Here is a 14976-nt window from a genome sequence, read left to right as displayed (position 1 = left end):
AAATCAACATACAGGAATCTGTTGCATTTCTATATGAATAATGAAGGAACAGAAAGAGAATTTAAGGAATTGATCCCATTTGCAATCACACAAAAACCATTTGATACCTAGAGATAAACCTGACCAAAAGAGGTAAAAGATCTGTAGTTCTGAAAACTGTAGAATACTGATGAAAGAAATTGAGGAAGACACAAAGAAATGGAAAAACATTCCATGCTCATGGATTGGAAGAACGAATATTGTTAAAATGTCAGTGCCAGAGCAATCCACACATTCAATGCAAGCCTGTTCAAAATAGCACCAGCATTTTTCACATAACTAGAAGAACCAATTCTAAAATTCATATGAAATCACCAAAGACCCCAAATAACCAAAGCAATTTTAAAAAATATAAACAAAGTAGGAGGCATCACTATTCCAGACTTCAAGCTCTATTACAAAGCTGTAATCATCAAGATAGTAGGTACTGGCACGAAAACAGATGCATAGATTAATGGAACAGAATAAAGAACCCAGAAATGGACCCACAAATATATGGTCAACTAATCTTTGACAAAGCAGCAAAGAATATCAGGTGGAAAAAAAGAAAGTCTCTTCAACAAATGGTGTTGGGAAAACTGGACAGTGACTTGCAGAATGAAACTGGACCACTTTCTTACACCATACACAAAAATAAATTCAAAACGGATAAAAGACCTAAATGTGAGACAGGAACCCACCAAAATCCTAGAGGAGAAAATAAGCAGCAACCTCTGACCTCAGCTACAGCAACTTCGTACTAGATGTGTTTCTGGAGGCAAAGGAAACAAAAGCAAAAATGAACTATTGGGACTTCATCAAGATAAAAAGCTTCTGCACAGCTAAGGAAACAATCGATAATACTGAAAGGTAGCCTACAGAATGAAAGAAGGTATTTGCAAATGACATATATGATAAAGGGCTAGTGTCCAGAGTCTATAAAGAATTCATCAAATTAACACTCCAAAGTAAATAATCCAGTTAAGAAATGGGCAGAAGACATGAACAAACGTTTCTCCAAAGAAGACATACAAATGGATAACAGACACATGAAGAAATATTCAACATCATTCATCATCAGGGAAGTACATATCAAAACCACAGTGAAATACCACCTCACACCTGTCAGAATGGCTAAAATGAACAACTCAGAGAACAACAGATGTTGGTGAGGTTGTGGAGAAAGGGGAATTCTTTTGCTTTGTTTGTGGGAGGGCAAACTGGTACAGCCACTCTGGAAAAAGCATGGAGGTTCCTGAAGAAGTTAAGAATAGAGCTACCCTTCCATCCACATATTGCACTGCTAGGCATTTATCCAGTGGATACAAAAGTGCTGATTTGAAGAGGGCACATACATGCCAATATTTATAGCAGTACTATCAACAATAGCCAAATTATGGAAAGAGCCCAAATGTCCATTGATTCATGAATGGATAAAGAAGAAGTGTCTACACAAGGAAATATTACTCAGCCATCAAGAAGAATGAAATCTTGACATGTGGAATGAAGTGGATGGAACTAGAGTGTATTATACTAAATGAAATGTTAGTTAAAGAAAGACAAATATATAATTTCACTCGTATGTGGACTTCCAGAAACAAAACAGATGAACATAGGGGAAGGGAAGGAGAAATAAAAGAAGATAAAAAATAGAGAGGGAGGGAAACCATAAAAGACTCTTAACTACAGAGAACAAACTGAAGGTTGCTAGAGGGGAGGAAGTTGGGAAAAATGTGCTAAATCGGTGATGGGCATTAAGGAGGGGACTTGCAGAGATGAACACCAGGTATTATATATAAGTGATGAATCACTAAATTCTACTCCTGAAAACAATACTACACTATATGTTAACTAATTTAAATTTAAATTAAAAAAAATTAATATAACGTAAGTTATACTGGAATTAGAATCTTAAAAAGGTATCAATTATTCTTTGAAATATCTGTGCCTTCATAAAAAATCAGTTAAGCATACTTGTGAGTCTATTCCTATACTCTTTTGTTTATTCCATTAATTTTTATTAGGGTGTCCTCATCCTAATAACATAGTCTTGATCTATGATATATCTTTTAGTATGTTCTTAAAGTCAGATGGCATTAATCCTCTAGTTTTTCTGTTTTTTGATTATTTTTGGCTTTTCTATTTTCTTTGCCTTTCCATATAAATTTTAGAATCAGCTTCTCAATTGCTACCAAGTAGACTACTGGGATTTTGAGTGGGATTGTCTTAAATTTTTAGATCTATATGAATATAATTTATACCGTAACATTAAATATTCTTATTCTTATTGATTACCATGATGAATCTTTTCATCCATTTAGGTCTTTAATTTCACTCAGCAATGTTCTGTAATTCCCAGTGTTAAATCTTCTCTATAGTTAGAGTTCTCTATATGCATTATTTCTTTTAATACTATTATAAATGGTATTGTTTTTTATTTACATTTTCAGTGATTCCTTGCAAACATATTACATATAATTTATTTCTGTATGTTGACCTCATATTCTTTAACATTGCTAAACTCACTTACTAGTTCTAATGGGTTTTTCAAAGATGCTTTGGGGATTTTTAAATGTAGATGACCAAAATGTCTAGGGAAAAAATTATTATCTTGGGGTGCCTGGGTGACTCAGTTGTTAAGCATCTGCCTTTGGCTCTGGTCATGATTCTGGGGTTCTGGGATGGAGCCCTGCATCGGGCTCCCTGCTCAATGGGAGCCTGCTTCTTCTTCTTCGACTTTCCCTGTTTGTATTCTCTCTCTCAACCCTACTCTGTCAAATAAATAAATAAAGTCTCCAAAAAAATTATCTCTTCGTTTCCAACCTGGATGGTTTTTACTTTTTCTTGGCTCATTTCATTGATTGGAAACTCCAGTGGTGTTTTGTTGTTAAGGCAGAATATTTTTAAATGTCCTTTATTAAACTGAACAAACTCCCTTCTATTTTTACTTCACAGTGAGTTATTTATTTTATTATCAATAGTTGAATTTGATCTAATGCTTTTCTTGTATCAGTTAAAATGATCATGTAATTTATCTTTTTTAGATTGTAAAGTGGTAGATTACATTGATTGATTTTTAAAATGTTGAATCAACTATACATTTCTGGCAAGGACCCTACTTTGTTATTGTTTGTTGTTGTTTTTATATATTGTTGGATTTGATTTACTAATATTTTTTTGAGGATTTTGCATGTATGTTCAAAAGATATATTTTGTGTCCATGTTCAAAAGATACATGTTGTGTCTATGTTCTAATTTTCTTTTTTTGGTTTGTTTCTGTTTTTCATTGTCTTTGTCTAGTTTTTGTATTAGTAATGCTAGTCTTATAAAAAGAAGTGGGAATCATTCCCTCCTCTTCTGTTTTCTGGAAGATTTGTTTATGCTTGATGTTATTTCTTCTTTAAATGTTTGGTGGAATTTGGATTTGAAATTATCTGGGACTAGAGATTTCCATTGGCTGCGAGAGAGGAGTATAAGAAGTTCCTAACTGTAATTGTGGATTTGTCAGTTGCTTCCTCCAATTCTGTCACCATTTCTCTAAGGCAAATGCTTCATGTATTTTAAAGTTTGATATTATGTGCAGACACACTTAGGATTGTTATGTCTCCTTTGCCAATTGATCCTTTTAATATTGTATAATGTACCTCTTTTTCCATAGTAATTTCCTTTGCTCTCAAGTTTACTCTTTTTTTTTGATATTAATATAACCATTCCAACTTTCTTTCGATTGATGTTTGCATAGTATACTTTTTCTTAGTTCTTTTACCTTAAATTTACGACAGTATAATTGAAGTAAATTATTTAATAGCATATGGTTAGATTATATTTTTCAAGTCCATTCTGACAATTTTGGTCTTTTCATTGTTGTGTTTAGACCACTTACATTTAATGCCATTATTGGTATGTTTGGATTTTGGTCTACCATTTTATTATTTCTTTTGTCTGTTTTTCCTTCTATTTCTCTCTTAATCCTTTCCTTCCTCTTTCAAGTTATTTGAATATTTTTTAGTATTCTATCTTTTGTATCTTTAACTGGATCTTTGTATAGCTTTTTAAGTTAGTGTTCTAGAGAATAAACTATACATACTTAATTATTCACTGTCTCCTTCGAGTTCACATGCTACCTCTTCAATTAGAATGTAGAAAATTTATCACCATATTGGTTCATTTATCCTCATCTCTTTATGTTGATAAACATATCAACATATGTTTTATATATCATTTTATATATTAATAAACATACTTTTAAACTCCTTTAGACAATTTTAAAATATTTCTTTTGGTCACTATGATAACCAGAAGAACGGCTCTTCAAAGATATCTACACCCTAATCCCTAGAATTTGTGACTCTATTCCCTTACCTGACTCTATTCCTTACCTTGTACAAGAACTTTGTACAAGTAATTAAGGTTAAGGGCCTTTGTTGAGGTCCTAGACTATCCTAGATTATCCAGATGACCTTGGTATCATCATGTAAGTGCTTAAAAGCTGAGGACCTTTCCAAACTGTAGTCAGAGAAACAGAGGATGCACTGTCAGAAGGACTTAGACTGCTGTTGCTGGCTTTGAACATAGAAGGAGGGCAATGAGCCAGGGAATGCAGACACTCTCTAGAAGCTGAAAAAGGGTTTTCCCAGAGCCTTCAGAAAGGAATACAATCTTATTGACACTTTGAGTTTAGCCCGATGAGACCAGTGTCTGATTTTTGACCTACAGAACTGTAAGATCATATATTTGTGTTATTTTAAGCTTCTAAGTTTGTGATAATTTGTTATACCAACAATAGAAAGCTAATACAAGCATCAAACATATTTTATATGACTCAAAAGAAGAACAGTCTATTATGTTTATTGAGATATTTACCATTTTTGTTGCCATTTCTTCATTCCTGATATGTTAGTTGTCTTTCTGTTATCATTTCTCTTGTTTGGAGAACTTCCTGTAGCAATTCTTTCAAAGTAGGTCTGCTAATAACCAGTTCTTTTAAATTTTCTTTATCTGAGAATATTTTTCCTTTATACTTATTTCTGAAGGTATATTCATCAGATACAGAATTCCAGAATGACTTTATTCTTTGAGTACTTTTAAAAATGCTGTTCCTGGAGCGCCTGGGTGGCTTATTGGGTTAAGCCTCTGCCTTCAGCTCAGGTCATGATCTCATGGTCCTGGGATCGATTCCCGAGTCAGGCTCTCTGCTCAGTGGGGAGCCTGCTTTCCCCCCTTTCTCTGCCTGCTGCTCTGCCTACTTGTGATCTCTCTCTCTCTCTGTCAAATAAATAAATAAAATCTTTGAAAAAAATGCTGTTCCCCTCCATCTGGCCTTTGTGGTTTCTGATAAATCTGAATTAATTCAAATTGTTGCTTCCCTATGAATAAAGTGTCCTTTTTCTCTGTTTGCTTTCAATATTTTTTTCTTTGTGATAGTTTTCTTTTTTATTGTTTTCAGCAGTTTGATTATGGTATGGCTGGTCATGGGTTCCTTTGAATTTATCCTCTTTGGAATTTACTGAGCTCCTTGAAACCATAAGTTCATGTCTTTTGACACATTCAAGAAGTCTTAAGGCATTTTTTCTTTTCTTTTCTTTTTTTTGGAATTTTAATTAAATTTTAGTTAACATACAGTGCAATAGTGGTTTCAGGAGTAGAATTCAGTGATTCATCACTTACGTACAATACCTAGTGTTCATCACAAGTGCCTTTTTTAATATCCTTCACCTATCTAGCTCATCCCCCACTCATTTCCCTCCATCAACTCTCAGTGTGTTCTCTATCATTAAGAGTCCTTTATGGCTTGTTTCCCTCTCCTTTTTTTCTTTCCCCCCTTCCCATATGTTATCTGTTTTCTTTCTTAAATTCCACATATGAGTGAAATCATATAGTATTTGCCTTTCTCTGATTGACTTATTTCACTTAGCATAATACATTCTAGTTCCATCCATATCATTGCAAATGGCAAGATTTCTTTCTTTTTGATGGCTGAGTGATATTCCATTCCATAATATAGACATGCCACATCTTCTTTATCTGTTCATCAGTTGATGGGCATTTGAGTTCTCTCCATAGTTTACCTATTGTTGATATGCTGTTAAGCCATTATTTCTGGAAATTTTTTTTGGACTGAACTCTTTTCTCTTGGGATTCTGAAGGTGTAAATTTCTTTTGGTATTGTCTCACAGATTTCTATTATATTAATTAAAATTTTTTCCCTCTGTTGTTCAGATTAGATAATTTCAATTGCTCTATCAGACTCACTCTTTCCTCTGTAATCTCTAGTACTAACCCATTTTAATGAGTTTTAAATATTCAGTTATTATGTTTTCCAGTTCTAAAATCTTTACTTATATTTATTTGCTGCCACTTCTCATTTGTCTCAAGAGTATTTGCCCTTATTTTTGGGAACATTTTTATAATAGCTTCTTTAATGTCTTTTAAAAATTATTCCAATGTCTATCATCTTGGCCTCAGTATTTGTTGATTGTGTTTTTCTCATGTAAGTTGCAGTTTCCCTGGTTTTTTTCATATGCTAAATAATTTCAGATTATATCCTGAACATTTTAAAATTATGAGACTCTGAATCTTGTTAAGTACATTTTTTTTTTTTAAAGCAGACAAGTGAATCAGTAGGGTTTAGACTGCAAATTCAAATTTTGACTAGCCTTTTTTTTTTTTTGGTGTGGTTTCAAAGACTTTGTGGGATATTCAGATTTATCCTCTTGTGTACCACTCAGAGGCAGTCTGACTCTGATGGTGGTTTATTCTTAGAAGTACTTGCTGCCAGTATGGTAGTACTTCAAACTCTGCTCTTTCTCAATTTGCCTGCTCCTCTTTAATTATCAGAGTCCTCAAATACTCCATGCATTCTGTCTAGATTCTATAGCTTTCAGAGGGAGAGAAGAGGGTGAAGTGTGCTTATTCTATCTTACCCAGAATTAGTCTCATATCCTTCAACTTTTGAAAGTTTTTTACTTGTTTCTTAAGTATTTCCTATAACTTTGTCTGCTTCCATTCTGTCTAGGCTCTTATTCCATATCTCTAAGTAGTTGTGTGTTGGATCTTCTAATTCTAATATTCATGTTTCTTTCATGTGTTCCATCTTCTCATCATTCTTGCCCATTCTCAATAACATTCTCAGATCTCATTTTTTGTTCTAAGTTTTTTTTTTGTTGTTCACTAATTTTCAGTTCTGTTTTATCTGTTGCTTTTTATAGCCAGTGGCTTTTAAATATATTTTATTTCCAGAAGTTCCAGTTTATTTCCTTTGAAATCTTCTTGATCTTTTCATACAATTCTGTTCTTTCATTTTTTGTATTTCTTTACAAAAAATTATTAATCATTCAATTCAATTTAAATTGAATTATTCAATTTGAATTGAATTCGAATTATTCAATTGAATTTGAATTATTCAATTCAACAAGTATCAAATGGATACTTATTTTGTACTTTCTATCACAATTTTATAATATTCTGAGTTCATGAGACACTAAAGCTCTTTTTCTGTGTGTGTACCTCCTGGCTGTTTCTCATGGTACTTTATTTCAGTGTTGTTCTTATTGTTATATTGTGATCTTATGCTTATCAGAAAATTTCCTCTTATATGCTAAGGTTGTGGAGGGTCCCTTAATAGAAGTTTTACATTTTCTTCTTCAGGCGACTCTGTGGGGTTTATCCTAATTTCTGACTGTAGAATTCCTACACCAGTGGGAGTGTAATTTTGGACTGTGTATCTGCAAGTGGCAAGGCTTAAGAATTGACATTTATTATAGATGACTTTATTTTCTATCTGTGGTCATGTGTAGCTGGAAGGCAATTTTGTCACTTCTTAGACCAATGTACAAAATTTTTAAAGTTTCTTTTTACATACAGTATAATCCTTTAAAGCTTCCTATTTTTATCAGAGGGACCAGTAATATCTTAACCTCTTCTGGCTTTGCCCATAATTCATTGTTTCCAGTTCTTGTGTGGATGTTAAAATCCTACCGCATTGTCTTGGATCCACTATTAAGTCTGAAATCCTATGTCCTACCCTCTCCCAATCATTGCATTTGCTACTCCTTTCTCTGCCAATCTCCAGCTACCTTTTGTCTCATAGCATCTGAGAATTTTCTTTCTTCTTATGAATAAAAATGATATTAAATATTTCATTTGGCTTTGTGATATGTATATGGTAGAAGGTAGTCTTCTCAGGGTCAGTAGAATTCAGACTGAACTTTTCATTATGTGGTTAGTATTTACATTAGTTTTCTGTGAATGCTGATCACAAAGTTAGGGGATTAAAACAGCACAAATATATTATTTTATAGTTCTGTAGTTCACAAGTCTAAAATGGATCCCAGTGAGCTAAAATTAGGGTATTGGCAGTGTTCTGTTCCTTTCTAAAGGATGTAGGGGAGAATCCTTTTTCTTGTACTTTCTAGCTTCTCAAGGCTGCCCACCCACATACCTTGGCTCATAGCCCTTCTATATATTCCCATCATCAGAGGCAGCAACAGCAAAACAAATTCTTCTCATTTTATGCTACTCTAAACTTCTCTTCTGCTGTCCTCTTGCATATATAAGGACCTGTGATTATATTGGCCACATCCAAACAATCCAGGGTAATCTCCCTATTTTAAAGTCACCTGAATGGAAATCTTAATCCCTTCTTCAAGTCCCTTTGCCGTGTAAGGTAACATTCACAAGTTCTAGTAATAGGACATGCATTTTTGGAGGATGGGAAAGGGCATCATGATTTCTACCACGATGACTATAAGCAACCATTTTAACATTTTATGAAGGAAGTTTCAGTGTATGCAGATTTAATATAAATGACAACCACAACATAAATGGATGAGGATAAATGGACCAAAACGTTGGTAAAGTTTCTATATCCCAATGTAGAAATGGTAACATATAGACTTTAGAATAGATGGTGAGAAGTTAAGTATGTATATTTTATTCCCTAGAGCATCAATTTAAGAACCTACACAAAAAGATATAATTACAAGACATATAGATAAAATTGAATATTAAAAATACTGGCTTTTAGTTATAGAAACCAGGATGCTATTAATTATTCTACAAAGCACAGGAAATTCTTAACAAAGAAGTATCCAACCTCAAAAATGTCCAAGCTCTAAAGTTGAGAACCTTGCCCAGGTTGATAACCAGGCCCTAGCTAATATAACTTAGATTTCTTACAATTTTCCAAAGCTTTATACTTTAGTTTTATAGAAATAGCTTTCTCTCTCTCTCTTTCTGTAGTCATATTTTAATGGTTTCCATAACTTTAGTTAGGTCACATAATTACAGTAGCAGGTTAAACTGCAATAATTTGGGGGGACAAAATACCACTCTTCTGGAAGGAACATAAGTGCATGTGTTGTGTGTGGGAGGGAACTAGAGACAAGCTTACTAACCACCAGACTTCAGCATGTAATAGGTGAGCATCAAAGAGATTGAAGAGTAGTGATTCTGTGATTTGGTTGAGTATCTGTAGGTTAGGAGAACTTCTACATGTAAATATGTATGTACATGTATATTTACTTTCCCTTCTTATTTTATCTTCCAGTAGAATTTTAAATAATGAGATTATTTAAAATTTATTTCATGTAACTTTTATATTTCATGTAACTTTTATTTCATGTAACTTATTACAATCCAATATTTTGGATGTACAGCTATAGAAAGACCTTTAATTTCCTGATGAATAATTTCCTTCAAATTAATTTAGTTCAACTAGATTAATTTTATGTTTTGCAAATTTAGGAAATTTCATACAACATTTCATGAAGTACTGGAATATTTCTTTCTTAAAGTTTGCAAAATCCCAAGTAGAATTAAGTGGAAATTTTGATAGCTATAATTAAAAATTAAACTGAAAAAGTTTCCTGATTCTGAGTTTTTTGCTTAAAAAATGCAACGGTAGAGCTAAAAATGTCCCCCTCACCCCATTATAGTATAATATAGTACATATTTCTCTGCTGGAGACTCAGACTCCATTTTGGCAACTAGCTGTGTAGGATCCTGTTAAAGAATTCAGAATCTACTTGTTTGGATGGAAAGTTAAGATGCTCAATTGATCTTTGGAGCAATTAACATTTTAATCACCTTTGGAAACCCTTACTTTTCAGTATGGGCATTGAATGTCATTATTCAAAATTTACCTCAAAATTTTAGGGCTGTGTTGAAAAATATTATGTACAATGGACTTTAAGTGTATTTTTGCCTGTTGAGAATTAGATCTTAGATGTCCTCACTGTTTTGGTCCCAGAGTGAGAATGGTGAGAAGGGTGGGTAGAACCTGCTTGAGTGTGATCAACAACAGGGTAGTTCGTCTATCTTGACCAAGCTCTGTCTTCTGCTTATTTCTCTCCTTTCTCTTTTCCTTCCTTCCTTCCTTCCTTCCTTCCTTCCTTCCATCCATCCATCCATCCATCCATCCACCCATTTATCTACCTACCGATCATCTATCTCTTCTTTTTGGTGTGGCAGGCACGTTGGGTCTGGTGCCCTTGTCTCTTGCTGTGTGCGTGTCCTGGAGAACCAGAGCCTGGTTCTCCGTGTTGTGTGGCAGGGGGCGCGCGAGGTCCCGGAGCTGTCCAGCAGTTCCAGTATAAGTTCTCCCCTGCGCGCTCCGCGCTAGGGAAGCTCTCCAGCGCCCCGCCCCGGGCAGGGAACCTCTCCCCTAGGGCTGCCGGGGCTTCCCGGGCTCGCCGCCCGCCTCTGCCGGTCTCTCTTTACTTCGTCCAGCCCCACCTTGAGAGTCTGGCTTGCTCTGGGCGGCCCTCCTCCGCATGCCCCGGCGAAGGAGTTCCCTTTCCAGTCCCCGGGGCTGCTTCGGAGCCCAGCGCACGATTCTACGCCGGCTTCCCTCCTTTGCCTAAAGGGCGGGCGAGCGCGTCTCCTAGCCTCGCCTTCTGCGACTGGGTGGTCCTTTCTCTCCGACTGTCTTTCAGGACACGCGCCCGAAATCAGGGGGTGAGAGCAAAGACCGCCCATCAACTTAGCACCTTGAATTTAGATCTTTGGATCCTGAAAGGAGGTTGGCGTTGCCCGGGTCAGCGAGTGAGGGAGGTAGGAGGGCGGGGCTGCAGCAGCCCCGGGTCTAGCTGGACGGGGCTCGTAACCGGGGCTGGAGAGGGACGCGGAGTGCCGGGCCTCGCCCTCGGCGGTCCCTCCCTGTCCCTCCTCTCCCCGCCTCCCCGGGCCTGCCCCTCCCGCTCCGGGGGAGCCGTCTCTCCACCGTGCGTCTCCGGCGCTCTCTCCATTGTCTCTGCCTTTACAACAGGTTCGCGCGGCAGGGGAAGACGTGCGGGTGCGGGTGCGGGGCCGCCCCACCCCCGGCTTTCTTGGGGCCGCCTCCCTTCCTCTGGGTGTGCGTGCCTTCGGCTGCTTTTATTCAGCTCCAGAGCTAATTCCCCCGCGGAGCAGACCCCGAGCGAGCCCGACCCCTCCCTCGGGGCATCCCCGGCTCTGCCCGCGCTGCCGCCTCGGCTCTGCGTGTGGGAATGATGTGCGCATTGGAGGGTCTAAGTTCTTCACGTGCCTGGGGGGTCCTCCCATTTTTTTCTTAGGCAGCCAAATCGTATTAATCCTACTAATCAGTAAATGCGAGGCAGCGGCAGGAGGCACTAACGCTATTTTCCCGCTTGATTCCAAGAACCTCTTCGATTTTTATTTTTATTTTTAAAGAGGGAGACGATGGACTGAGCAGATCCACACCATGGAGTCTCGGGTCTTACTGAGAACATTCTGTTTGATCTTCGGTCTCGGAGCAGGTGAGTGGCCCAGAGCCGGGGCCGGGGAACGGATGGCCCTCGCCTCGGGGCAGCAGGAGCTGGTTGGGGACGCCTTGCTTTTTCCTCCACCCGAAGTAGGTCTAGAGTGGGAAGCTTGGAGTAGAGGGTGGGTTTGGATTTGGATTTTTCTGTGCTTGCCTTGGAGACACCAGGGCCGGTCACACCCCTAGTCCAGGGTCTGAGAGCCGAGGGGGAACTTTGCACCGAGAGGGGTTTAAAGTAGGTCAGGGAAATGGGACTGGGTGCTCCGCTATTTAAAGCTTGGCTGCTGATTTCAGGTAAGGCTCTGCGCGGTGGAGGAGGGAGTCGACTCCCTAGTCAGTTCCCAATACTGTCTCCAAGACGCCGGTCTTTGATGCCCTGGAGGAAGAGGCTTGTATTTTGATGGAGCTTTTTCTTTCTTCCCCACCCTCCCACCAGTCTGGGGGCTTGGTGTGGACCCCTCCCTACAGATTGACGTCTTAACTGAGTTAGAACTTGGGGAGTCCACGACTGGAGTGCGCCAGGTCCCCGGACTGCATAATGGGACGAAAGCCTTTCTCTTTCAAGGTATGGAGCGCGTGCCGAGTCCCCAATGCAGTTTCAGTTCGGATAATCCCAGAGGGAGTTGGCCTCAACAGCTCCTCCTAACTTCTGTATTGCCTCATGGATGGCAGTATCTGGAGCTGAGATGTGGAGGGGTTAATGTGACACACATACACACACACACCTTCCATCTCCTTTTTAAGTGGTTTGGGTTTTTTCCCCTCCCGCCCTCTCCTCCTTTGTACTCTTGCCAGTTCTAATGGATAGTTCCTTAATTACTGTACAGAAACTCCGATGGCAGATGGTTGATTTTAGAGTCTGGGGAACAATGAATTATAGCACAAACGCCTCGTTTGGGTGAAATTGATTAAGGTAGAAAATAGGATAGCTTAATCTTAGTTAAGACGTGGCTCTCTGAAAGTTTCAAGTACAGTGGTGCCTGGTTGGGAGGAATTTCTTTATGTGGAGTAGCTTTCTGGAAAAATGAATCTCTCTCAATAGTTTTATCTACTGTATATCACAAATACACCATATTTGAAACAATTCCTCTTTGAGAGATCATGATTCTACTCTATCAATGTCAAGAGAAAGAGACTAATATTCTCTTCAGTATTCTTTTGAAATTTTACAAATAAATTTTAATTCAGAGGTATATCTTGAATCACTATTAATTGAATGCTTAATATTATAGAACTTTTTGTTTTTGGAGTCTGTGGGTGTTGGCGATGCATAAGGTCTGCATTTTCATTTATATTTGAGTATGTAGTCAGAAGCAAATTCCAATGCTTAAAACCTTTGATTGACAGAAGCTTTTGAATATTGTTTGGTTTGTGGAACAATGTAATAAGAGTTTCTAAAAGGTGGCTAAATACATACAGAAAGATTCTTTTCACATGCAGTGAAGTATAGATGAAGGCAAAAGAGAAATGAAGTTTGTTTTAAAATATCTGATAGACTGACTGAAGCATCTTCTCCCTAGCTACCCAGATTTTTCTTTTGTGATTTTGGTACCCTGGCTTCAAGAGAAGTGCAACTCATAATTGCTAAAGAGTTGGATATGCAAAATAAAACCACTTCAGCAAATCTGCCACCAAGAAACAGGCATAAAATAAAACTTGAATGTCTCTGTAGTGGTGTTGTTGCCTGACATAACCAGTATGTGTCACCATGGACAGTAACACTAGTGCTTTACAATGGGAAAAGGAGGAAATTGACTTGTGTTGCATTTATTTAAAACAAGTTTACTCTTATCAAAATTAAAATGTAATTTTCTCTTTTAATTATGAGCCTACTAAATGTTTTTATTGTGACAAATATTTGTGATGATATTTTATTTACTTAGAGGTCTTTTTGGGGGAGGGGTGGGAGTGCAGCTTAGATATTGAATCCTTTAGAAACAAATTTAATTTGGAAAATTTAATAAAGGAAATAATACCCGAGTGTCAGCCAACTTCACAAAGGGGAGTGGAAGTGTCAGTAGGGTTAAGCCTCTGTTATTTTCTTTCTTTCTTCTTTTTCAAATCTCTGATTTTCAATCCCTGTGAACTGGAAGCAAAGTTATCTCAGGTTTGCTAATTTGAGAAACTGGAAAGCTTTACAGAAGCTAAAGCTCCTGATAAACAAATGGTGTTGAAGTGCCCTTAAAATTTCCAAAGATCCTTTAAATTATACTAGTGTTCTCTTAGTTTCCTCTAAAGATTATCTGAGCTCTCATAGCTACAAACCCTCAGGACTGTGCATTTTATGGTCTCATGCTAGACAATTAGACAATTCTAGGAAATAGTCTAAGGCACTAATATCTTTTCCTGGTTAAGTTTTTTAAAGGAATGTTAAGTATTCATCTTTATTTAAATTGTCAGTTCTTCAAGGTAGGCATTGTGCCGCAAATAAATTGTCCATTGTACTACATATCAGTGCACACAGATGAATTGTTTTTATTCCCTTTCTGGTACCAAGCCCTACGCTTTGACAGAGTAAATGCCTAATAAATACAGTTTTCGAGATTTGAAGATGTAAAATTTCATTTATTGCCAAATTATGAGCCTTATTTCATGTAGCCAGTAACTCAGGAAGTCTTTGCTACCTGCTGTGTTCTCAGTAGGCATATATTACTGTTCTATTGATTGTGCTTTAATAACTTCTCTTATTCTAAGATTTAGATTATGGAATTGACAACAGGTGGATCTTTGGCTCTGCCCGTTAGTTTTGCATTACCTTGGAAATGTCTTTTCTCTGCTTTTAGAAAAGGTTGTTAAGAAGTCAGTTCTGACTCCTACTACTTCTCTGAGATTCCATGGGTTTTAGAGAGACAAAAGCTTTCAGACTATGAACACTTTATGGATTTGATTTATAGTGAATTGAGAATGCTGCAGATATTTTTGTATAGTGTGTAAAATGTCATAGTGGGATAGTAACAAACTACAAAACCTGTGAGATGCTCTCGGATTTCATATACACCTATCAGATAAGTTACTTTGTGCTATCAGATATGTTCTGTATAGATGAAAGAGGTTTTGAACCATTAAATTTCTTCTGCAGTGGTATAACCATCTTCTTTGGTTTCTTTAAAGTAAAGAAGTCTCAGCATATGATTTCCCAGTGATTTTTGCTCATTTAATATTTCTTCTCCTTTTGGTTACTTCATTATCCTCTAGTG

General features: G+C 37.2%; 1 protein-coding gene across 6 annotated transcripts in view; it reads left to right on the top strand.

The window, feature by feature from the left end:
- The window catches only part of NELL2 (neural EGFL like 2), a 399311-nt gene that overhangs the window by 55457 nt on the left and 328878 nt on the right, over positions 1–14976 (top strand). Inside the window, exons 1-3 of one of the 6 annotated variants that reach the window (XM_032347956.1) lie at positions 10686–10974; positions 11689–11774; positions 12216–12344. In XM_032347956.1, the coding sequence (XP_032203847.1) occupies positions 11720–11774; positions 12216–12344 (184 nt within the window). In that variant the 5' untranslated portion in view covers positions 10686–10974; positions 11689–11719. The other 5 variants (XM_032347954.1, XM_032347955.1, XM_032347953.1 and 2 more) reach the window with 5 other exon arrangements.

Source organism: Mustela erminea, chromosome 6 (assembly GCF_009829155.1).
Source record: "Mustela erminea isolate mMusErm1 chromosome 6, mMusErm1.Pri, whole genome shotgun sequence".
NCBI classification, from domain to species: Eukaryota; Metazoa; Chordata; class Mammalia; order Carnivora; family Mustelidae; genus Mustela; species Mustela erminea.
The sequence above is the reverse complement of the archived record's forward strand: the minus strand, read 5'-3'. Positions and strand labels throughout refer to the sequence as shown.